At 39.6% G+C, this 24,641-nt stretch overlaps 1 protein-coding gene across 6 annotated transcripts in view; it reads left to right on the top strand.

The window, feature by feature from the left end:
• The first annotated feature begins 235 nt into the window (after positions 1-235).
• The window catches only part of HIPK3 (homeodomain interacting protein kinase 3), a 92,223-nt gene continuing 67,817 nt past the window's right edge, over positions 236-24,641 (top strand). For 2 of the 6 annotated variants that reach the window (XM_038563071.1, XM_038563067.1), the window contains exon 1: positions 236-349. In XM_038563071.1, the coding sequence (XP_038418999.1) occupies positions 328-349 (22 nt within the window). In that variant the 5' untranslated portion in view covers positions 236-327. Of the gene's footprint in view, positions 350-1,437; positions 1,593-2,166; positions 2,288-24,641 lie in introns of those variants that run through there. The other 4 variants (XM_038563072.1, XM_038563068.1, XM_038563069.1 and 1 more) reach the window with 3 other exon arrangements.

The following is a 24,641-nucleotide window of genomic DNA, read 5'->3' as shown; positions in this document are numbered from 1 at the left end:
CGCCCCCAAATTAAACGTTAAGAACAAAAGGAAACAGGTATTAAAGAAAATGAACTCTGAATGCTGGGTGCCAGAAGGTCAGTTGTTTCTTAGGGAAAAGAAGGGGCTTTGCTGCATAGCCTTGGGCAGGTCACGGAAACTTCCTTGGAAGCCCTGCCCTAGCTAAGCTAGCTAGCTTCAAGGGTTTGGACCAAGGATCTCTAAGTTTCTTTCATCTCTAAAATTCTATAGTTCCATGATTACGTTGTTTGAGATAGGCCATTCTGTTGATTTCCTAGTCTCCAGGAGAGAGGTAACCAACCAGTCTCGGGGAGTGGAACTAACTTGATGGAGAGTTACCAACGCGGAGGTGGGTATACACTTCCCTGTTAGGCGGGCTGTGGCGCCTTAGGGATGCTCCAGGGCGACGTGCAGGGAGGCCTCCCCCGCATCCCCCCCATCCCCCCCGCCGCCGCCTTTCTTTAACCCGACTTTACAGCTCTCTTGACTCTTGGGGATGGGGGAGCGGGAAGGATCTATTTTAGACTGGAACAGTTCACCGAGCAAGCATTTCCCCTTTCCTTATTTTTGAACCCTTTAAAAAACAAAACAAAACAAGAAAAAAAAAAAGAAAAAAAAGAAAAACCCCAACAAGCCGCCAAGCAGCAGATCCTAAAGGGGTGGAAGGGGAAATGTGATTACGGCATCTCGAAAGGCCTGTAAAATCCTGCTTCCTCATTTTAGTCCTTTCGTGGGGGGTGGTGGTGGTGAGGGTACTTTTTTTTCTTTTCCTTTTTTTTTTTTTTTTTTTTGCGCGTGTATTTTTGTCCGGGGGGCTGGGGGGGCTGGAGGGCAGCGAGCGGGCGGGCGGGCGGGCGGGCGCTGGCGGCTGCGGGTCGGGCCGGGTCCGCGCGGGCCGCCGGGCGGGCTCGGAGCTCCCAGGGCGCGGCTGCGGGCGGGCCCCGGGGAGGGGCTTCGCGGAGGCGCCGCGGCCCGAGGAGAGCGCGGCCGCCCGGGCTCGGCGCGCAGCGCGGCCGGGCGGGCGGTGGCGCTGCGGAGGCGGCGGCCGAGGCCGGCGGCGCGGAGGAGGGGCCCGACAGTGGGGCGGCCGGCGGCAGCTGCCTCGGTGACGCCTGCCGGCAGCGCGGCGGCCTGAGCCGAGCGAGCCGCGCGCGGGCCCCGGCGTCGCCGCGTCCCCGGGCCGCGTCCTTCTCCGCCTGCCGCGGCGGGAATGGGCCCCCGCCCCGCGCGCCGCCCGTAGGCCCCGCCCGGCCTCCCGCCGCCCCGGCCCCAGCCCCAGCCCCAGCCCCGCCGCGCCGTCCGCACCCCGAGCCCCCGGGAAGGAAGATGAGGGAGACGGGCCCGACGCTCAGCAGCCAGAGCAGCAGCGGCAGCGGCAGCGGCAGCAGCAGCGGTCGGGGGCAGCCGTTCCGCCGTTTCCTCTCAGCCGCCGGGACAAGATGGCAGCGGCCGCCGAGAGGGGCTGAGCGCGGGCTGGGTGGTGCCGCCTGCTGAGGCGCCCGGCTCGCGGTCCCCGGCGCGGCCCCGCACCCACCCGGACATGCTCAGGGCTGCGGCCGCCCGAGGAGGGGAGCGCTCGGGCCTCTAGGAAGGTAAGGGAGGAGGGCGAGCGGCGCCCCCGCCCCCAGCACCCCCCCCCCCCCCCCGGGCGAGGTCGGCGCGCGCGCGGCGTGGCGCAGCCTCCGGGAAGCGGCGGCCCCGGCCCGGCCCCGGGTTGCGCAACGGCGCTTCCCAGCACGCGGAGTTCAGCTCGGCCCCACGGGGGGGCCCGCCGCCGCCGCCCGCCCCGCCCCGCCCCGCCCGGGGCCGTAGCCACGGAGACCTCGCGTCTTCCGCGGAGGGGGACACACACAGGCAGGCGCGCGCGCACGCAGCTCCAGCGCCCCGGCGGGGGCCCGCGTCGCCGGCTCTGGGGCCGGGCGGCAGCCGCGTCGCCGGGCGGGCTCGCAGGGCGGCGCTGGAGACGGCAGCGCGCGACTGTCGGCGGAGGAGCGCTGAGAGCCGGCGCCGCGCGTCCCCGGCCGCGGCCCGAGGAAGGCGTGGCGGCCGCGCGCGTGTGCGCGTGCGCGTGCGCGTGCGCGGCGGGGCTGTTGCCGGCGGCGCTGCTCGCGCTCCGGGGGCGCGCGCCCCCTCCCTTCCCCCCTCCCCTCCCCTCCCCTCCCCTCCCCTCCCCTCCCTTCCCCTCCCCTCCCCTCCCCGCCGCCCCGGGGCGGAGAAACTCTCGGGGAGACTTCGCAGGGGCAAATGCCTGTTTTCCCGGCGGGAGGGACACGGCTGTTTTAAAATGGTACGTTGCTCGCGGCGAGGCCCCGCTTCCCGGCCTCCCCGCGGCTCGGGGCGCTGCGCTAAAGGGCGTGTGCGTGAGTGGCCCCGGACCTGTGAGGCGGTGGTCCCGGCGCCGGGGTTTCCGCGACCTCCTGCTGACCCCCCCCCGCCGCCTCCCCGTTTAGAATGTGTTTTCCCACCTGCCAGGTCGCGGCTTCGCATCCTCAGGAGCAACTGCTAGCGGCGGCGGAGGGTTTCGGCGTGTCGGCGGGTGGACGGGGAACGCTCCTGGCTGGCTGGCCGGCCAACTTTGTGCGAGGTCCCCGTGGTGCGGGGCCGGGCGGCTGGGCTGCTCCCCCAGCGGCCTGTGCACCTCGTAGTAGCTTGGAGGTGGGCTGGATTCGCACCCCGTCCCCCCACTGCTACTACTATTACTACTACTACCCCCCCCCCCCCGCCCCGTTTTAGGGTCTTGCCTCTTTGCTGTAGCCTCTGCCGTGGAACTACTTAAACCCACACCGTGTCTGCTCGTCTCAAAGTTTTGATTTCTCGACGCCCTAAAATGTGTAAGAGGTGTCCTTTTCCATCACATCCCCGTCGAAGACTTTTGAGCAGCCATCGGTGGGCTTTTTGTTTGTTTTCCAGCTAAAAGGTTTTGATCCCACGTCCTCAATTTAATTTTTTTTTTTCCCCCGAAGCCGGACAGGCCTCCCACCACCATATGTTTGATTAAGTCTAGATTCTGCTTATGTTTGCAAGTTGCAGGGCTAATTTTATACAGTGAGCTATGGTAAGGGTTGTGATAGGTCACGATTAAACTTAGTAGTAAACTTGGTAAACAAAATAAAAGCTCTTTCTGAAAGAAGTGGTTTTTGGAGTTGTATTGGCTGCCTTACGGCTTCATGCCACTTCACAGTGATTGAAATGTAACCAACCAGATAAAGTACTTTTAAATTAAGATTTTTCTTGGTATATTTATGGATCCATTCATAAAATGTTGACATGTCTTGTAAAATATAATGCTCAGCCTGTTTGAGGTTTATTTCTCTTTGACTTTTGAAACTTACTTTGATTTTAATTTGTGTCAAGGTTTAGAGGTGTGCTGAAATATTTGAGATTTTGCACCTTCCACTGTGGGTTTTTTTTGTACTTCTCGTGAAATTGAGTTACAATTTGTTCCTGAATTTTTCTCTACTCTAGGGAATATATTTTCTAAAAAAGTTTTTCTTTCTTTCTTTCTTTCTTTCTTTCTTTCTTTCTTTCTTTCTTTCTTTCTTTCTTTCTTTCTTTCTTTCTTTCTTTCTTTCTTTTTTTTTAATGGAGAGCCTTAGATTAAAACTATGTTTTAAAAAGGTAAGATGAGCTTGAAGTCTAGAACAGAACTAGTCATTAAATGTTTCAAATTTATATTTGGACATTGCTGACTACAGTAGCTAAACACATATTAGGCAGGCAGATCATAACATGGTGAGCCAGTCTTAGTTTATTGTCATAATACCTTTTCCATTGAACTAGTCATTATCTTGCTTATAAACTAGTCATTGGCTTCTGGGCATGGAGTTTTAGAGTCACATAAAAGTGGATGGTTTTTATGAGATAATTCTTCTTGTAGACATGCTTGAAAAGAAGCTTCAGATCATACTATTTTAATTTTTTGGATGTTCTGTCATGGACTACCATAAAATAAGGTGCAAATTACAGAGGTAGGCTGCTGTAGCCAGTATGGCACATAAGTATTTGTATTGTACGATATTGAGAGCCTTTTCTTTTTTTCCCTTGCAACTGAAAATAGCAGCAGCTGTCAAATGAACTTTATTTATTTGAATGAACTTTCTGATTCAGCTTTTTTTTTTTTTTTTGTAAGATTTTATTTATTCGTGAGGGACACACACAGAGAGAGGTAGAGACACAGAGGGAGAAGCAGAGAAGCAGGCTCTATGCAGGGAGCCGGATGTGGGACTCGATCCCGGGACTCCAGGATCACACCCTGGGCCAAGGCAGGTGTTAAACCACTGAGCCACCCAGGGATCCCGGAGCTTTGGTTTTAAGTATTTGATACTGAAGGCATTTATAGGTAGGAAGGAGCAAATGTAAATTTCTGAATGCTGAAATATTGTCTCCTTAACCCCTTTTACATCCATTGAATGGCATACTTGGTTGCATGTTGTTTCCATTCAAGTGTTACAATGTATTCTGGTGGCTTCCCAGTTAGTTTTCTGTGTTCTCTCTGCTGCAGTTCACCAAAGGTGGGGATATGGTTAGATTTGTATTATTGGTAGTTAATTAAAAAGCATAAGTAATGTAGTTGCCCTTGCATCCCATTATGTTTGACTTTGGAGATGAAGATGGCATGGCAATATTTGGATTTAAGGAACTTTGAAGTTCTCAGTATTTAAAATATTCCTCCAGAGTTATTCTTGCCACTTAACTATTAAAGGACACAAAATAACTTGCTATATGATTATATTGTTGCTGCCAAAAGAAATGTTCATGTAAAGTTTGCAGCTGTTCTAATTTTCTAATGTCTGAAGGAGACACTTCCAGTGTGGTATTTATCTTGAAAGTTACTTCTGAGACCAACGACTAGAATTTTGTTAAAATAGAGGAATCTACCAGTTTATTTATTACTTCTTTAGAGGTGCTCCCCCCCTCCACCCCCAACTTGCTGAAAGCTTTGTTATAGTAACCCTTTCTATATGATACAAATTTAAGTCTAAAAGTATTTTAAATGTCCTTACTGGTTCTGGATCCAGCTGCATAAAAAATAACTTGTCTAGTATCTTGGAACATTTAGCAATAAGCTTAATAGGGGTATATATTTGGAGTGGAAGTTTTGAATCAGTGTAGGTTATTAGGGCAGCCAAAACACTCATGTGTTCCACCTAAGGAAATATAGTCCATTTCTTTTGGTTGGATTAAGAGTGATTTGGGGAAGGAAAAAAAAAGGTGATATTAACAACTTAGTATGTTGCTTCTGTAGCTTTGTCATAGCTGTTCTTTTGGACCTTATCTTAATCACCGTTAGTACCAAGCTAGAATAGATATTTGGAAGATGTATGTTATACATTTTACCTAAATGTTTGTCAAATTAGACCTTGACCTATTTGGCAGATCAGATTGCTCTCTTTGGTAGGTACTTGGGCTGTATGTCACTACACAAAGGCAACGTGTTGTTTGAGGTGCACACTGTTATACTGGGGACCTAGAGCCTCTGCTCTTAGGACTTGTGTGGAAATTAAAAAAAAAAAAAACTGTTGAGTATTAGAAATACTATATTTTTAGGATGGCATTTGTGGGTTGAGAACAGTTAAGTCAGTAAACTGATTTATCTTTTGTATTTACTGCTTAATGCCAAGTCAGTACTTTAGCGAGTCTTTGAACTGAAACAAGCCAGGGACAATATGTTTTACCTTAAATGTATTTTGTTACTTTGACCCAAATAATTTCTCTAATTTTCTAGGAGAATGAGAATTTTTCCTTGCTCTGGGGAAGGCTGAGTGGGAGGTAAGGTAGAAGAAGCTGGGTCCTAGTTAGGGGAAGACGTTGATTTAATTGAATTTGGGAAACTTAGAAATCTGTTTTGACTTAAATGTTCAAGCTACTAGAGACCAGAGTTCACTTAGTTATAAAATCAGTGAAATATGTGGTAGCTTGGGGGAAAGATTAAGAATACACCATGACACCTGTTAGAAGATCAGAGTTGTGAAATAACATTTGTGTTGACCAGTTTTTAAAGCTATTCCCCCCCTTCCTTTTGTGCCTTTTATTTCTTCAATCTAAAATACTTTTCCTTAATGTAGAATTTAGGGAAGATAAACTATCTGTACAATAACAAAAGTCTTGTGTTACATAAATTTGAAATCGGAAGTATGAGGAACATAGAACATGTTACTGCTATTAATATGAGTTTGATTTACAGGAATGATTTTTTTCTAGTTTTTAGAGATATTTAAAAATTAAGGTGCCTAATAAATGTAGTTTTTAAAAACTGAATTAAAACCCAGTTTCTCTGTTATCTGCCACTTAGTCCATTTTTACTTTCTGAGATTAATGTCTCTTTTAAGGATTTCTAGATACACTCTTCATGTTGCATTTTCTTTCCTGCTTTGCCTCCCCCCCCTTAATAAAAAGATTACATGTAAAAGAAGTGGAAATTTAGAGAAGTACAGAAAATACAGTACTTTGTTCCTTTGAGCTATATACTTTATCCTTTAGGTAAGGATCTAAATTGTGAAAGATCAATTTTTGGTACAGAAAATACAGTACTTTGTTCCTTTGAGCTATATACTTTATCCTTTAGGTAAGGATCTAAATTGTGAAAGATCAATTTTTGGTCTCATTGAAAACAAAGGATTGCCAGTGGTGGTCATATAAATTGTTTTATTTTTCATAATTGGTAATGCTGGAGCATCTTTTCTTTTTAAATATATTTATTTATTTGAGAGAGAAAGTGAGAGAGAGCAAGCGCGGGTAAGCATAACGGGAGAGGGAGAAGCAGACTCCCTAATGAGCAGAGAGCACGACTTGGGGCTTGATCCCAGGACCCTGAGATCATGACCTGAGCTGAAGGCAGACTTTTAACTGACTGAGCCACCCAGGCGCCCCTGGAGCATCTTTTCTAATTGGAAAAAAACTGTTTAGATTTGATACTGAAATAATTAGATGAACAAAATGAATCATTCCCTCCCCCCTTTAGAATTTTGTAGCCATTTATTATAAATTACATTTGATTACATATGGCTTACCAAGAACATTGCCTTTATAGAATTTGCTAGGAACTATAAAACTTAGCTGCATTCGGCTAGCCAATTACAGACGATCCCCTATTTACCATGGTTTGGCTTAAGATTTCTCTACTTTACCATGGTGTGAGTCATACACATTGAGTTCTTGGAATTTTGATTTTTGATCTTTCCCCAGGTTAACAGTGTGGGGCCTGATAGTCTTTCTGTGATGCTGAGTAGAGGCAGGGAGACACAGTTCCGAGTCAGCCAGGTGATCATGAGGGTCAATAACGATGTACTTAAAAACCACTATGTACCCACACAACCATTCTATTTTTCACTTTCAGTGCAGTATTCAATACCTTACATGAGATATTTACCACTTTATTATAAAATAGACTTTGTGTTAGATGACTTTGCCCAACTGTAAGCTAATGGTGTTTTGAGCAGGTTTAAGGTGGCCAAGGCTAAAGCTGTGATGTTTGGTAGGTTAGGTGTATTAAGTGCATTTTCTAAATCGTATTTAGTTTACAATGGGTTTATCAGGATGTGTAACTCATTTAACTTGAAGATCTGTATTCCATTTTAGAAATTAAAAGAAAAAAAGGCATAGAACTTACTAGAAATGTTTGTTAACCTCAATTTCTTCAGCTTCACCCCTACTTTTGTTGCTTACTATTCATAAATTAAAATATCTTTCCGTTATTTTTACACAATGAGATAGTAAACTTTGAAACATTTACAGAAAATAACTTGCTTAAAAAATGTTCATACCCGATAAAGTGGTTATTTAAAGGCCTAAAGATATCATTTGTATATATTTTGGCTGTGTGTTACCTGTTTAATAATAGAACGAGAGGCTTGTGGGTTTGGTAAACTATACGACTTTAGATATATAATGTATAGTCTTAAATAGTTAATAAGTTAGATAGAGTGATAACATATTGAAAATTGAACCGGACTTTCTAGAGATATTTCTTCTAAAGTAAAATTTAAATTAATACTTCAGAGGGCTTTCAATATGTAATTTATGACAACCTATTGAAATTAAGTAGGGTAAAGTGACATAAAATTACAATGAAAATTGCAGGTTATGAGCTCTATAGCCTATAGCTATGATGCTATGCTTCATTACATTCTCAAAACAAAACATGTTTTGGGCCAACTTATAATCAGTTTCAGTGGAGACAGTACAGTATCTCTGCAGTGTATTAACTGGAATTCTGTGTTTTAAACTAGATAAGATTAGTATTGGCTTCAAAAATATTAGTTTTTTTTTTTTTTGTAAAGATTTTATTTATTCATGAGTGACACAGAAGAGAGGCAGAGACACAGGCAGAGGGAGAAGCAGGCTCCATGCAGGGAGCCTGACGTGGGACTCAATCCCGGAACTCCAGGATCCTGTCCTGGGCCAAAGGCAGGCGCTAAACCACTGAGCCACCGGGCTTCCCAAATATTAGTTTTGGTTTTTTTTTTTAAATATTCGGTTTTTAATCTGGTTACTATGCTTTAGATATTTTTTGTAGCTGGATCACAGACTCTCACCACAAATTTTATTATGTCAGGTAAAACAGTGATAAAATAAGTGTATGGAAACTATTTTACCTGATATATATTTGGATGCCCACTAAGTGCAAAGTACTCTACTATGAATGAAGACAGTAAGACATGGTTGGTTTCCTGCTTTGAGCAAATATAGGGTGAAATTAGCCAAGTACTATAAATTTTTTTATCCTTGTGTATGTGCACGTGAGATGGAAAACACTGCTTGAGAAAAATAACAATTGATACATAGCATGTTCAAGTTTTTAAAAACTTTATTTAAATAAATAATGTTTAAAATATCAGGAATGGTTCAGCTTCTGAAAGTTGTGTATTAATATTTGCTACTTGTAATGTTTAAAGCTGAAAAATCAGCTAAAAATATGAAAAAAATTGGGGGTTCTTGGGTGGCTCAGTTGGTGAAGCAGCTGCCTCTTGATTTTGGCTTAGGTCATGATCTTGGTCCTGGGATTGAGCCCTGTGTCAGGCTCCGTGCTCAGTGGAGAGCTGCTTGAGGATTTCTCTCCTTCTCCCTGTCCCTAGCCCTGCTTGCGGACTCAGCTCTCTTTAAAATAAATAAAAAATAAAAAAATTCTGTATTTTTAAAAAGCAATTCTAAGTTTAACTTCTGTTATAAGCTTTTCCATCAAGTCTAACCACTTTAATAGTCTAATGGTTTTATAGAGACGTGTTGTATGTTAATTTAAATCAAGTAGAGGTTCACATTTCTTAAATATGGTTATTCCAGTTCTTACTCTCATGGCTTTTCCTTTTGGACATGCAGAATTCTTTCATTGTTTGAGAAAATTCTAATAAGTTTGCCTTTCCTAACTATATTATTACCTTCTAAATTTGGAATGCAGAGCTCTCCAAACCTCATTCTTATGCCAACTGGTGGAAAGAAAATAGAAGGTGAAAACAGGGTATAGATAGAATTCCATTTTAAGGTGCTTTTAAGAAGGTTAAAATTGCTAGCTGTAACTTACTTGAAACTGCTCTACAGAAGAGATATTATTTGTCTACTTAATTTATGTAAATCAGAAGTTCGTGTAATTTGGGGTCCTTGAAGCCAAGTCATGCAAAGGGCAAGTATTATTACATTGGCTCATGATAATTATATATGATACATTCTTAGTGAAATTTGACAATTTGGTGACATTTTGGTATTTATTATACATGTGTATTTAAAATTGAATTCTGTGTGGAAACTTACTTAGGGTGTTAGGGATCATAATACAGTTGGTTTGCCAGTACTTTTGGGTAGAAAGCAATTGGGGTGCTTGCCTTGTGAGTTGCCCTAAGTCCTCCTAGTATGGCATTTCTGAAACTATTTCTAGTGGTACTCTGTAACTTGTAAAATCTCTTCTAGGGATCTCATATCTGAAGGTATATGTAGCTTGAAATTGTTTCTTGTTAATCTGATTGGAAGAAAATGAAATATATCAATTTATAACCTAGGAGGTAACCTAATACATTATATTTGGGGAAATTTTTACATTTCAAAATATAAAATAGTATCTGAACTGTTAGGATCAGAGACTATGTCTTAAAGGTTTTATATGCCCTAAGTCTCTAATAGACACTGGAGAGTCAAATATATAATTATTGTAAAAGTAATCAAATACAGGCATGCTATACTCTACCTATATCCTTTAATCAAAGTGTAGCGTCTTTACTAAACAGCTTCACAGATACCTGCCCAAGCACTTGAGAATGTGTCATATACACACTTTACTTCTCAAAACCCTACTCTACCCCTCACTTCAACAGATTAGTCTGTTCCTGTGTAGAAATCAATAGGTATGAACTTCCACCAGATTTCTAACCCTCTGCCTCTGAATATAACTTCTATGAGTACATACTTTGTGTTTTCATTACTCTCTCGAGGACTGAAACATCTCCTTCCCTCCAAGATTATCTCCTATTCTTTATTGTGGATTTCATCCTGAAATGTGTGTTTTTTTTTTTTTTTTTTTTTGTTTTTTTAGCATCTTAAGCCTCTCCAGTGACTTCAGGACCCCCCTCCCTTCACCTTTTTGGGCCCTTTTTCTTCAGCCTTTAAAAATGATCAGATATCTGAGATCTTAGGCAGCCGTCTTTTGATTGTGCCTCCTCAAATCTATGGACCTGTCTTTATTTCTTCCAGACTTCTTAAATGTGTACTCTAGCCTTTATTTGAATTTGTATTTACTTCTTAGCCCTTGGCAGTATAGTTCTGGCCATGCCACTCTAATGAAATTACTCCCACTAAAGTTCTCCAGTAGTTTCATCATTCACAGTTGATATATTCTTCCAGAGGATTGTATTTAGAGTGTACCCTATTTCTTTTTAATATTTTATTATTTATTTCAGAGAGAGAGCACAAGCATGAGTAGTGGGAGGGACAGAGGGAGAAGCAGACTCCCTGCTGAGCAAGGAGCCTGACCCTGGGATTATGACCTGAGCTGAAGGCAGACCTTAAGGCGCCCCTACTTAAGTCTTAGCTTTCAGCTCATCTTTTGAACTCTTGAACTCCATATTTTTCTCCCACAGGTAGTCCAGATTGAATTATCTTATTTCCAAATTTGTTTCTTTTTCTGTATTTCCTCTTTAGTATCTTCACTCATTTCTATTAGTTTATTTTTGAAACTTTATTTTTAAGGATTTTAGTTTTAAGTAACTGCACCCAATGTGGGGCTTGAACTCACCACCCTGAGAGGAATAGTCTTATGCTCTACTGACTGAGCCAGCCAGGTGCCCATGCTTGAAACTTACATACTTTATTTATTTATTTATTTATAGATTTTATTCATGAGAGACACAGAGAGAAGCAGAGACACAGGCAGAGGGAGAAGCAGGCTCCATGCAGGGAGCCCAATGTGGGACTTGATCCCTGGTTTCCAGGATCACACCCCAGGCTGATGGTGGTGCTAAACCGCTAAGCCACCAGGGCTGCCCTGTTTGAAACTTTAAATCTTAAAATATTTATTTCTGGTTAGATGCATTAAAAAAAAAACAAACCAGTAAAATTTGCACTTTGCAAAGAAAAACTTGGTAGTATCTATCAAATTTCCTTTTTGGACATCCGTACTAAGAACATTAAGAATGTACAAAAGTGGGGTGCCTGGGTGGCTCAGTCAGTTAACTGTCTGCCTTTGGCTCAGGTCATGATCCTAGGATCGAGCCTGGCATCAGTTTCCTTGCTCAACGGGGAACCTGCTTCTCCCCCTGTGTCGCTCCCCTGCTTGTGCTTTCTCTCTCTCTGTCAAAAAGATAAAATACTAAAAAAAAGGCAGTTCAACAAATTACAGTGTGCACACATGGTAGAATGTTATGCTGCTGTTCAAAATAATCCTAGATAGAACATATCAAAGATAACCCTAGAGAGAACAAGTTGACATATCAAGTCACATAAGTACTATGATTATAAACATTTAATAAAACATACATTTAAAAAAATATATTAAAAAATACATTACAATGGACCAGAAGGATATCGGTTCTTTGCCCTGAATATTTAGTAATTTATAGTAGTTGAATAACTTAAAAGATTATCAAACTGAAATTCCACCTCTTCCTGGAGTGAACAATGTGTATCTTTTCATGTTTTTATAGCAAAATCATTAAATTTCACATATTAGTCTAGTCTACCCCCATTCTAGCAGTCTGATTGCTGGTAATGGTAATGGTTTAGTGATCGTTTTTGCCCTTTTAATTTGCAGGGTTTCTGTGAACTTAAAATAACATTTTAAGTTTTAACATTGTTATAAAATAACTACTTTGGCATATTCATCATGTGTAGTTGATATATAGTCATTACTTTATAGTGGAGATTCTATCTAGCTTCTTATGCAAATAACCAGAAAAATGACATGAAGTTTACTTTTGTCCAGTACAAGATTTTTAGTTATTATCTGAGAATAAGTTTCTCATCAGTAAGCTGTTAACTATTGTGTGGCCATTCAGTCAAATGATTTAACATATTTTTCTTTATCCCATGAGATCAATAGCTGGCCTCCTTTTTTTTTTCCTGGCCTTCATTTTGAACTTAAAATTTGTTAGCTATCACTTATGCATCTTCAATGCATCTTCAAACGGAGTTAAACTTTTGTAATCACCTTTTTATCTTTTAATATGTTGATGGCATTTATTTATTTAAAAAATTTATTTATTTATTCATGAGAGACACAGAGAGAGAGAGAGAGAGAGAGAGAGGCAGAGCGAGAAGCAGGCTCCCTGCAGGGAGCCTGATGCCGGACTCGATCCCAGGACTCCAGGATCATGCCGTGGACTGAAGGCAGAGCTAAACCGCTGAGCCACCCGGGCTGTCCTGTTGATGGCATTTATAAAATCTCTTTAGCCAGGGACACCTGAGTGGCTCAGCGGTTCTCTCTCTCTCTCTCTGTGTCTCTCTCATGAATAAATAAAGTCTTTAAAAACAAAAAAATCTCTTCAGCCAGGTAGATCTGAATATGGTTTTCTAAGAGTTGTAATTGGTACATGTCACTTTAAAGAGTATCATGGATGGCAGCCTAACATTTACACTACTGTGAAAATTGTTTTTCAGTTTTTTTTTTGTGGGTCCAGTAGTAGAAGAAATATTTATGTGATCCTTGCTAATCCCATATAAATCTTCAGTTTTTGTGCATGCACCCAGAAATGTGCCATTTTATTTTATTTATATTTTATTATATCAGTTTTCAATTTCAAATTTTTTAAATTTTCAAAAATTTTATTTTATTTTTATTTTATTTATTTTTTTATTTTATTTTTATTTATTTATTTATTTTATTTATGATAGTCACACAGAGAGAGAGAGAGGCAGAGACACAGGCAGAGGGAGAAGCAGGCTCCATGCACCGGGAGCCCGACGTGGGATTTGATCCCGGATCTCCAGGATCGCGCCCTGGGCCAAAGGCAGGCACCAAACCGCTGCGCCACCCAGGGATCCCCCAAAATTTTATTTTTAATGAAATCTCTGTGCCTTTTGTGGGGCTCGAACTCACAACCCTGAGATCAAGAATCACATGTTCTACCACCTGAGCCAACCAGGTGCCCCAGCAATGTATCATTTTTAAAAGTTGATTCAAACATAAGTGGTTCTAATAGATTTGTAAGAATTCAGTGTCCTTTCTTTGAGAGTACTCTTTAGCGAAGCTGCTTGTTTCCTCTTTTGGTCTTTATGAATTTACATTGTTCTTTAGCTTTTTTCTGGCTTACTTAGGGGAGGCTTGTTGTAAGTCTCTGCCTTGTCCCTTCCTTACATTTATCATGAGAATAAGGAAGAGATCTTTATTTTTCTTAACATATTTTCATTTATTCCTCCTATTGTTTCTTATTAGATACCATAGAGAATTTCCTGAAGCACAGGATTTCCTGAAGCCATTGTGAGAGACCCCAGTTCACAAGATGTATATGACAGTTAAAATTTGAAACCTAAAGGTGTTTCTACATTAGGAAGGTTTTTTTTTGTTTTTGTTTTTGTTTTTGTTTTTGTTTTTTTAGGAAGGTTTTTGAAGGTACTTCACTAAATTTCTAAGAAAGAGTTTTATATAAAGTAGCATATCTGGCAACTAAAATATGAGTAGGGAGAGAACAAAGTAGGAAAACAAACCACCAACTTTGAATTTAGCAGTGTAGGTCACCTAAGGGCCATGTAGGATCTTAACAATTTGGAAAGAACAAGTAGTTGACTTTTTTGTTCCAGTTAATTTTTTCAAGCCCTAAAATGTTGCTCATAAATATTTTTCAAAACTAAAAGTACTATAATCAAGCTTTATACTGCTGTCAATATTTGTCTTTTCAGCTTTTTCAAATGCAGAACTGTTAATTTGTGTGGGTGTGTGTGGGGGAAGCAGCTACTATTCTCACTTGACTGGTTGTTAGACATTTCTTATGATATACATTACTCTGGAGTGATAGTTCTCTTTTGGTTATGAATGTAGAATGTTATACTATTGGGAGTACAAAATGAGAATGGTAAAGTTGTTTATTTAGGATAGCCTGTAATTTTGAAAAGTTTTGTAGAGCAGGGCCTTTGATTCTATTAATGTTCATTTAGAATTTTTTTTTTTTTTTTTTTTTTTTTTTTTAGAATTTTGTATTTAGGATAGCCTGTAATTTTGAAAAGTTTTGTAGAGCAGGACCTTTGATTCTGTTAATGTTCATTTAGAATTTTGAATCATTATTTCTTAAATCCTGTCATCAGAATTTTTTCTTTTATCATGCTTTGTTAGCAGTGGACATTTGATCAAATTATTAACCTAGGATTCAGCTTCCTCTGATTTGTTTCAGAGATAGATTAGGTTAGGAGGTATTCTGGTAAGGGCTTTTCATTTTTTTATTTTTTAATATTTCATACTCGTAAAAATTTTGTGGTGGTTCTTTTGGGATAGGTTTCCTGTAAAACAGAAAGTAATTCATTTGGCTTTCTATTAAGGGGGTTGTTCATAATCTAAAGTTATAGAATTGTTTTCTAGCAATCCATCATACTGGTATTGATATTGTATGGCCAGTTTAAATAAAAGTTTTCTTTGTACTTAAGTTTTATAAACTAAAAATGGATTGTTAGTCTTAAAAGTTTTCTTCAAAGAAGAGAGTGTTACAGGTAAACTTTTTTCCTGTAGTCAATTTTCCTATCAATATTTCATATTTCATTAATTTCTTTAAAGTTAGCTCTGTGCCAGTGATGGGCTTGAACTCACGACCTGGAGATCAAGAGTCGCATGTCCAACTGACTAAGCCCGCCAGATACCCCTTGGGTTTTGATTTTAGATAGTTTAAAAAAAATCTAGAGAATTATATGCTTTAGTAAGCGTAGTCCTTAAGTACTGTTTTAATTAACTCTTTTCATCCCTTTTTAAAGTAAATTGGTATTGCAGGGTGATTTCTAGCAGCTTTGAAATGTCCAACAGGTCATTTTCTGTTCCAAAAGTTGGAATGTTTTGCTAAGTCAGATGAAGCTTGTTATTTAACATGCTGATTTGTGTTACAGTCAACACATTCTCTAGATGCTTTGTTCACAATACTGCTGGAAAATACCCAAGACTTTAGTGTTTTCAAATAAATGTTTTTTAGGCACCTTAGCAGGTTTATTTTATGAAGTTTTATGATATGTGGTAGTTCATTTATGTGAATGTTTTATATGTGAAATGTTTTAGTGTAAGGAATTTCTTGGACAGCATACTGATAAAATAACCTGTTAATGATACAGGTATTTAAAATACTGATATTTAAATGGCCAATGAGGAGAGTTAAACTCATTTCACATTGGATACTTAATTTCTGGGGTACTTATCTTTCTTTTCTAAGATGTGTTTTGTCTTTAATGAATATGCACTTTAAACAAGGTAATTGAGAAATGAAACAATGTGACTAGAAATTACTTTTCATTGTCTGAATATCGCTAGTTTTGTGGTTCTATTTTCTAATTCCTATTGTAGAGCCTTGTATAGACTAGTAACTAGGATTCTCTGTCTTTTCAAGAATGAAAAGGCCTTTTTGTCAAATTTATTGGACTACATAGTGACCTTCTACTTTTAGTCTCCATTGAAGAAATTACATAATGACCAAAAACTCCAAAATACTGTGAATTAAATAATACTTTTAAATGAAAAGGTTTTTTCTCACTGCTTATGAATACTTTTTTATTTAAAAATTTTTTTAAATTAATTAATTAATTAATTTATGATAGTCACAGAGAGAGAGAGAGAGAGAGAGAGAGAGGCAGAGACACAGGCAGAGGGAGAAGCAGGCTCTATGGGAGCCCGATGTGGGATTCGATCCCGGGTCTCCAAGATCGCACCCTGGGCCAAAGGCAGGCGCTAAACTGCTGCACCACCCAGGGATCCCCTGAATACTTTTTTATTAATGTTGACTGATGATCCCAGGACTCATTTGTGTCTGAGGATTGTAGATTTTAGGTGATCTGGGTCATGTCTAAAATATTCAACATTTCATCCCTGAATGAGTAACCCTTGAAGAGCTGCCTTGTGCAAAAACAAACAAAACATTGTTTTATGCCTGTTACTCATATTTTTCTTCTAATTTATCATTTGACAAATTCAGACATAACAAAAAAATTACAGTAGTACAAAAATTAAAAAAAAATTTATTTGAGAGAGAGAGAGAACAAGCAGTGGGGAGGGCTTGAGGGGGAGAGAGAGAGAGAGAGAGAGAAGCTGACTCCCTGCTAACAGGAAAGCCTGATGGTGGGACCTGATCCCAGGACCCTGGGATTATGACCTGAGTTGAAGGCAGACGCTTAACCGACTGACCCAACCCAGGTGCCTCAGTACAAGAATTCTTATGTATGTTTCACCTAGTATTTCAGATGTTAATATTTTATTCCATTTGCGTTTACCTTTTCTCTGTATATCCATCTGTATTTTTTCTGAACTTTTTGTGTTGCAGACAAAATGTCCCTTCACCCTACACCCTTCCCTTAGGGAGTATCTAATATTTCTCCTAAAAGCAAAGTTTTTCAGTTGTTTCCTGATGTTGACATTTTGAAGAATACTGCCAGTTATTTTGTAGAATGGCCCTCAGTTTGGGTTTGTTTTCTTGTACTTAGAAATATCATAGTAAAATGTATTCCTCATTGTACATTCATATCAGGAGGCATATGATGTAGATATGTCCCATTACTAGTGTTTTTAACCTGATCATTTAAGGCGGCACCTGTGGATTTCTCTCTCTCTCTCTCTTTCTTTCTTTCTTCCTTTCTTTCTTTCTTTCTCTCTTTCTCTCTTTCTCTCTTTCTCTTTCTCTCTTTCTTTCTTTCTCTCTTTCTTTTTTTCTTTCTTTCTTTCTTTCTTTCTTTCTTTCTTTCTTTCTTTCTCTCTCTCTCTCTCTCTCTCTCTCTCTTCTTTCTTTCTTTCTTTCTTTCTTTCTTTTCTTTCTCTTTTTGGATTAGTATGTATCTTATGAGGATGTATTTTGAAACTGTAATTGTGGGCAGCCTGGGTGGCTTAGCGGTTTAGCGCCACCTTCAGCCTAGGGTGTGATCCTGGAGACTCAGGATCAAGTCCCACGTTGGGTTCCCAGCTCCCAGCACGGGGCCTGCTTCTCCCTCTGCCTGTCTCTGCCTCTCTCTCTGTGTGTGCCTCTCATGAGTAAAATAAAATAAAATCTTAAAAAAAAAAAAACAAATTGAAACTGTAATTGTTGAGAGCTTTCAAGGATCTTGCAAGCTAACAAAGTAGCCATGGAAGCTAGCAGAAGATAGAAGACTGTTAGGTCAGAGATAAAGACTTACAGAAGTAGCAGTAGTCAGTGTGTATTTGCCCTGGTTTCTCAAACTTGAGCTCCCTGCAGGTGATGTGAACAGGACCAGCCAGGTAACTTCTGCGTAAAGGCAGTTATATTGCTAGAGAGGAACCCTAGGTTTAGGGATCTTGAATCTTTCATATGGGGCAGTGAGCCTGCCTGATATTGGACCAAGAGGGAGTCATTATCTTTATTGTCCCAGACATTAAACAACCTGCCCCTTGCCCTGGAGGAAGTCACTATACTGTCTCTACCTTCCAGGGATGTTCAGGGTTATACAAATATGCTTTGAAAAGATACTCTGGAACAAAGGCACTCAGTGCCCTTCCTTGCAGGAGGAGAAACATGAAAGACCTAGGGCGAATTGTCTCCTAGCAATAATAATCTGTACTTTTAAAGCTTTCTCCCACTAGTTTTTGCATTTTTAGATCATTCTTGTTTGAATCAATTATTTTTTTCTAAAATTTATTTATTCATGAGAGACACAGAGAGAGAGAGGCAGAGACACAGGCAGAGGGAGAAGCAGGCTCCATGCAGGGAGCCTGACATGGGACTTGATCCCAAGTCTCCAGGATCACAGCCTGGGCTGAAGGTGGCGCTAACCCACTGAGCCCCCCAGGGATCTCCTTGTTTGAATCAATTAATATGATCGTTGCCAAATGGTGAATTTTATGAATTGCTTTTCTCGCTTTCCTGACTTATTCCCCGTGTCCTTACACCTCCCAAGTAAACTACCTTCATATAGGCCTTTAAGAATCTCTACATAGGGGAACTTGGGCTGCATCATAAGGCAACTCAAACTCATCATGTCTAAAATCCAATTTTTCCTTTCAATGTTCCTGTTTAAAACAAAATATTCTAATATCATTTGGCAATCAGTTTTTCAAGCTAGGAACAGGCTTGTTGTGTCAGTTCCTTTCTTCTTGCCTCATGGAGCTCTGTGGTTCTTCCTCCTGGCTACCTATTGGTATACACCGTTTCATTCCTTTGGGTACTGCCTTTGCTGAGGCTCTGATCAGTTGTTACCTGGACTGTTACAGTAGTCTTTCAGCTGTTGTTTCCGTTATTGTTTCTGTTCCAGTTTATCCTTTAGAACATTGCCTGAGTAATCTTTCTATAGTACAGAGATGATTATATTTATTTTCTGTTTAAAACCCTTCAGAGGCCTCTATCACTTCTAACTCCTTAGCATGGAAGACAAGATTCGTCATGGTTTGTGCTTTCTTTTTACAGTTGTCTTCTTAAGGATCGTTTTTCTCTAGTGGTCCACTCCCCTGGCAAGTTCTATTCTAGTGTGAAGATTAGCAAATGAACTATCTTTAAGGGCTAGACAGGAGATAGTTCATTTTTGCAAGGCCATGTATGGTCTCTGTTGCATACTTTTTTTTTTTTTAATACAACCTTTTAAAAATGTAAAAATCTTTCTTAGCTTGCGGACTCTACAAAAATAAGCTGAGTCAAATTTGGCCAACCATAATTTGTGGGCCTTTTTTCTAGCCAAATGAAGCTAACATGTCATGTTTTCATCAGTCTCTGCCTTTTTATATGCTCTTGGTTTGTATTGCATGGAATATCCTTTTCTACATAGGAGACTTCTATTCATGATCTTTCAAAATTTAGCTCATAGTTTAATTTACTGAATCCTTTCATGCTCCTTCAGGGCATACTTTAATCATTTCCATTCTCCTTGCTACCTGCCGGTCTCACATATCTTAAGTTGCTGCCCTTATTAGTGATGTAGTTATGTGGATACATGTGTTTGCCTTTTGCTAGAAGAAGCTTTTTGATGAAAAAACATGTTTTCTTCATTTCTTCAGGTATGTCTTCCTGCTTGTAAATGGCTTTACTTGATTTAAATTGAAAGAAAAATTGAAAAAAAAAAAAAGACTGACATAGGATATGGCTATTGAATATGCTAATAAAATACATCTAAAATGGTTATTTTTTTTCTTTAAAAGATATAAGGAAAGAGGCATTTCTGTTCTTCATATAGATATTTTTCCCTCCTCATTTAAAAGTTATTGTGAACGTAGGCTGTCAAAGTATATAAAGTAATAGAATCAATTCCTGTGTAGTGGTCACACTGGTGAAAAATCAAACCGGTCATGTAGCTGAAGTCCCTCCTTTCCCCTTTCTTCCCTGCATGTTTATCATTTCCACATGTTTTTATACTTTGACCACATACTCTTTTTTTTTTTAAGATTTTATTTATTCACGAGAGAGAGAGAGAGAGAGAGAGAGAGAGAGAGAGACAGGCAGAGGGAACAGCAGGCTCCATGCACGGAGCCCGACGTGGGACTCCATCCCTGGTCCCCAGGATCAGGCCCTAGGCTGAAGGTGGCGCTAAACCGCTGAGCCACCCAGGCTGCCCCTTTTGATCACATACTTAATATATCTAAATATAATACAGATTTGTCTGCTGTTAGCTCTTAAATAGAGAATAATACACTTCTGCAACTTTTTTTTTGCAACTTGTTTTTGTTTTGAAATTTATCCATGTTTTTATACGCAATTTCCGTTAGTTCATTTTGCTGAATGTTGTTAATTCTAATATACAAAATTTCCCCCACATTTTAACATCTTTGAAATTAAAATCAGTGGTGTCTTACCCTTATAATCGGTGGATTTTTTTTTTTTTTGTGGTACATAAATATATGATGTTTATGGTATAGGCCACAGTTGTGTGCATTATATGAAAAAGCCATACTTTATTTATTCTTTTCTGACAATCAGGTTTTTTTCAAAATTTTGCTATTACATACAGAGCAACAGTGAATATTATTTTATTCCACTGTGTGGAATTCCATATTATTTTAAACCACTGTGTGTGTGTGTGTGTGTGTGTACTTATGTATATGAGTTTCTGTAGGCAGAATGTATGTATACCTGGGACAATTGGTAGATTATGGATTGTGTCCATGTTCAGCTTTGCTCTCAAAAGTGGTTGTACTGCTTTAGTCCATATGAGTCTCCGTTAACCTACAACTCTTTAACATTGGGTATTGTCCTACTTTTTGTCAGAATGATGGGTATAAAATGGCATCTTGCTATAATTTTAGAGATTTTCTTATACTAGTGAGGCTGACAATAAGTCTTTGGCATATATTTCCTTTTCTGTGAATTGCTTGTTTATATCTTTCACCATTTTTGTACTGATTTTTGCTAAATACAGTATGATTTCTTCAAATCTTTTGTTATGTGTGTTGCCAGTATCTTCTCTGTTTCTATGGTTTATCTTTGTCGATGGTATCATTTGATAAATGCATACAAATTTTAGATTTTAATAGTCAGAATTTCCTTTTTTTTTTTTTTTTTTAAGATTTTATTTATTTGATAGAGTGCATAAGCAGAGGGAGCGAGAGAGGGAAAAGCAGGTTCCTATGTGGGGCTCGATCCCAGAATCCTGACCCAGGATCATGCCCTGAGCCAAAAGCAGATGCTCAACCACTGAGCCACCCAGTTGTCCCTGCAAATGAAAATGATTTATAGAAGAGACATTAGCAGATTCTTCATATCTTCCACAAAATGATCCATTTCTTTGATATTGTTCTAAAAAACACTGATAGGTTCGGTGTATTTTATTGTCATAAATTAAAGTTTGGGTACTAATGAAGGAAGCTAAACTTCTGTCTTTTGCTTCAGGTGGTTGAATCTTTAAACTTCAAACTTGTAATTCTGAGAATAGGCCACCTGTGTTGTCAGATATAAGAATGGTAAAGGTAGAATTAAAATAGTATTAAAAAACATTATTTGATAATATTCACTGTGGATATAGCTATAAGACATTTAAAAAGTAAGCTCTAGGGATACCTGGGGGGCTCAGCGGTTGAGTGTCTGCCTTTGGCTCAGGGTGTGATCCTGGAGTCCTGGATCGAGTCCTGCATGGGGCGCCCTGCATGGAGCTTGCTTCTCCCTCTGTTTGTGTTTCTGCCTCTCTTTCTCTGTGTCTCTCGTGAATAAATAAATAAAATATTTAAAAAGAAGTAAGTTCAATATGATTTTCATAAATTACTAACTCATTTGAAAAAGAAGTTGAAAATTAGGTTAATTAGGAGAAATTTAAACTTCAGCTCAAATAGTACAGCTTTTGGCTAATGGTTTCCATTTGTGGTATCATAAGTATTTCAGGGGCTAGTACATGATTGTTTTTGAAAGTTAATACAACAAATCAATATTAATACTATATTTATGAGATAATACAAAATGAAGTGGTCAAAATGCTATTGCTGGGGTGCCTGGGTGGCTCAGTTGTTTGGGCATCCAACTCTTGATTTGAGATCTCAGCGCCTGGGATTAAGCCCCATCTTGGGCTTCATGCTCAGTGGGGAGTCTGCTTGAAGATTCTCTCTCTGCCCCTCCTTGTGCTCGCTCTTTCTCTCAAATCTTAAAATACCATTGCAATAACAAATTGTTTAATTCATGGCTTTAATTAGTCACTGTCATTGAAATAGTGTAGTATTTAATATTCTTCTCTGTATTTAACACTTCTTCAGTTATAAAGCTGCTTTATCCACTCTGAAATGTTGACAAATTTTCAGCTGAAACATATTTTCTAGGTATACCTACTTCCTAGGTATATTCATGAAAGCAGAATCTTTATAGATAAAACAAACTGGGATTACCTATTATTTAAATGAAACTAGATTATAGACAATATTGTTACTTTGAAGAATTCATTCTATCTCCTTTGATTTCTTTGTCAGACTTTGTGAAATCAAGACAAAGACATTTGTACAAAACTTAGAGTTGTGATAGAACTGATGTTAGCAGTATCTTATTAAAAAATAAATTTGAGGGGTGCTTGACTGGTTCAGTTGGTAGAGCATGTGACTCTTGATCTTGGGATTATGAGTTTGATTACTTAAAAAAATAAGATCTGTAAAAAAAATAAATTTGAAATGATGTGAGGCTCTAGCATAGTTTGAGGCTTTTATTCATTTAACTGTGTTCCAGACTTTGTGAGGAATACAAAAGTAGTTTAACAGCAAAATTTCGGAGTGCCTGGGTGACTCAGTTGGTTAAGCCGTGGGCTTTTTGCTTTGACTTAGGTCATGATCTTGGGGTTGTGTGCCCTGTTTTGGGTTCTGCATTGGGGATAGAACCTGCTTAAGATTCTGTCTCCCTCCGTCTACTCTCCCCTGAGTGTGCATGCACACATTCTCCCTCAAATACATAAAATCTAAAAAAAAAAAAAACTGCAAAAAACAAACCAGCATAAATTTTTTTGGTCCAATAGCTAGTTGAATGAGGTTGACTCTGTTATTTTCTTTCTTTCTTTCTTTCTTTCTTTCTTTCTTTCTTTCTTTCTTTCTTTCTTTCTTTCTTTCTTTCTTTCTTTCGTTTATTTGAGAGAGAGAGAGAGAGCATAAGCAGGGGAGAGGGCAGAAGGAAAAGCAGACTCCTTGTTGAGCAGGGAGCCCAATGTGGGGCTTGAACCCCGACCCTGGGATCATGACCTGAGGCAAAGGCAGACGTTTAACTGAGCTACCCAGGTACCCTAATTCTATTATTTTTTAAAAAAGCATTTTGCAGTGTTGGAAGTCATTATAATGATGCACAAAGCTCTTTTTCTTGAAATGACTAAACTACTGATTTGCACATAAAAGTGCTTTGGTGAAGACCCCTTCCCTAAAGTACTTCTCTGAAAAAGTTTTGCTTTTGAGTACTACCTCCCCTAAAGTGTTTCACTTCTTAGAAGTTCATCGTACCTGAAGTATGTCAGGAAAAAGCTTGAGAGCCACTGTATTCCCATTTAGAATTTTGGATTCGTTTGCTAAGCATCTTTAAAAATACCTTTTGTGTTACATAAGAAAAATGTTAATTTTGAATCTATTGTACTAGACGGAGATGAACTAGAGTTTAGCAAAGGATATTGGGAATTTGTGTGGTGGGAGATAGATAATCCGGAAGAGATGGTAAGTCCTAGGAAGAGATGGATAATATCTTTGAGGACAGAATGTGAAGTACTGTGTTGATATGGGTAGGTCAGATCTTGAGGTATAATTGAGAGGAGGGAGAGAAAGAAGGCTAAAAGAGATGTTTGGATCCAAGTAAAGACAAGGATGGTGGAGATTTGGTATAGTAGGGGACTGCTTGTGTGGGATGGGTGGTGGTGATGGTATCGTCTTTGTTTTTTAAGCATGCTCAATGATTTTTACATAGTGCTTTTAAATATTTTTGTATCTGGTGCTGATCATAGCTTGCTGAAGGGCAATTATAATCTGTAATGTATGTTTGGTAATTTGACCAAAGACACATTTTTCTATTAGTGAACTTAGTGCTACACTAACAGTGTAGAACGTATCAATACTGGTTTTACGTAGGATAATTCTCTAGCTCTGTTAGGTTTGACGACGTCAGATTAAAAGTACATTGGTACATTGTACCTGATAAGGCAATCTTAACTGTATTTTTCATTTCCTGTTCCATCTATCTGTCTCCCTTTAAAGAGTTTGTTAATAAGTTCACTTTTGAAAGTGAACTGCACTTGTGTCTACCTTATTTTAATATGTATCCTGAAAACAATTGATAAGTATGTTCAGAAAACTCTGAATGCATGGTTTTTATGTAAACAGAATCAAAGGTTTACTTTGATCTAGTATAGCTATTTGCTTGTTTCTGGTTGAATGAAAATATTATCTAAGGTAACTTGCATAGAGATACCTTTTTAAATTGGTTGTTGTATTGCTATTGGTTTTTTTGTTGTTGTTGTTGTAGAATATTGGGCACAAATTTAATGCTTTGGTCTCTCTCTTTTTTTTTAAAGATTTTATTTACTTATTCATGAGAGAGAGACAGAGGCAGAGACATAGGCAGAGGGAGAAGCAGGCTCCCTGTGGGGAGCCGGATGCAGGACTCGATCCT

Source organism: Canis lupus, chromosome 18 (assembly GCF_011100685.1).
Source record: "Canis lupus familiaris isolate Mischka breed German Shepherd chromosome 18, alternate assembly UU_Cfam_GSD_1.0, whole genome shotgun sequence".
NCBI classification, from domain to species: domain Eukaryota; kingdom Metazoa; phylum Chordata; class Mammalia; order Carnivora; family Canidae; genus Canis; species Canis lupus.
This window is presented reverse-complemented; position numbering and strand designations above follow the sequence as displayed.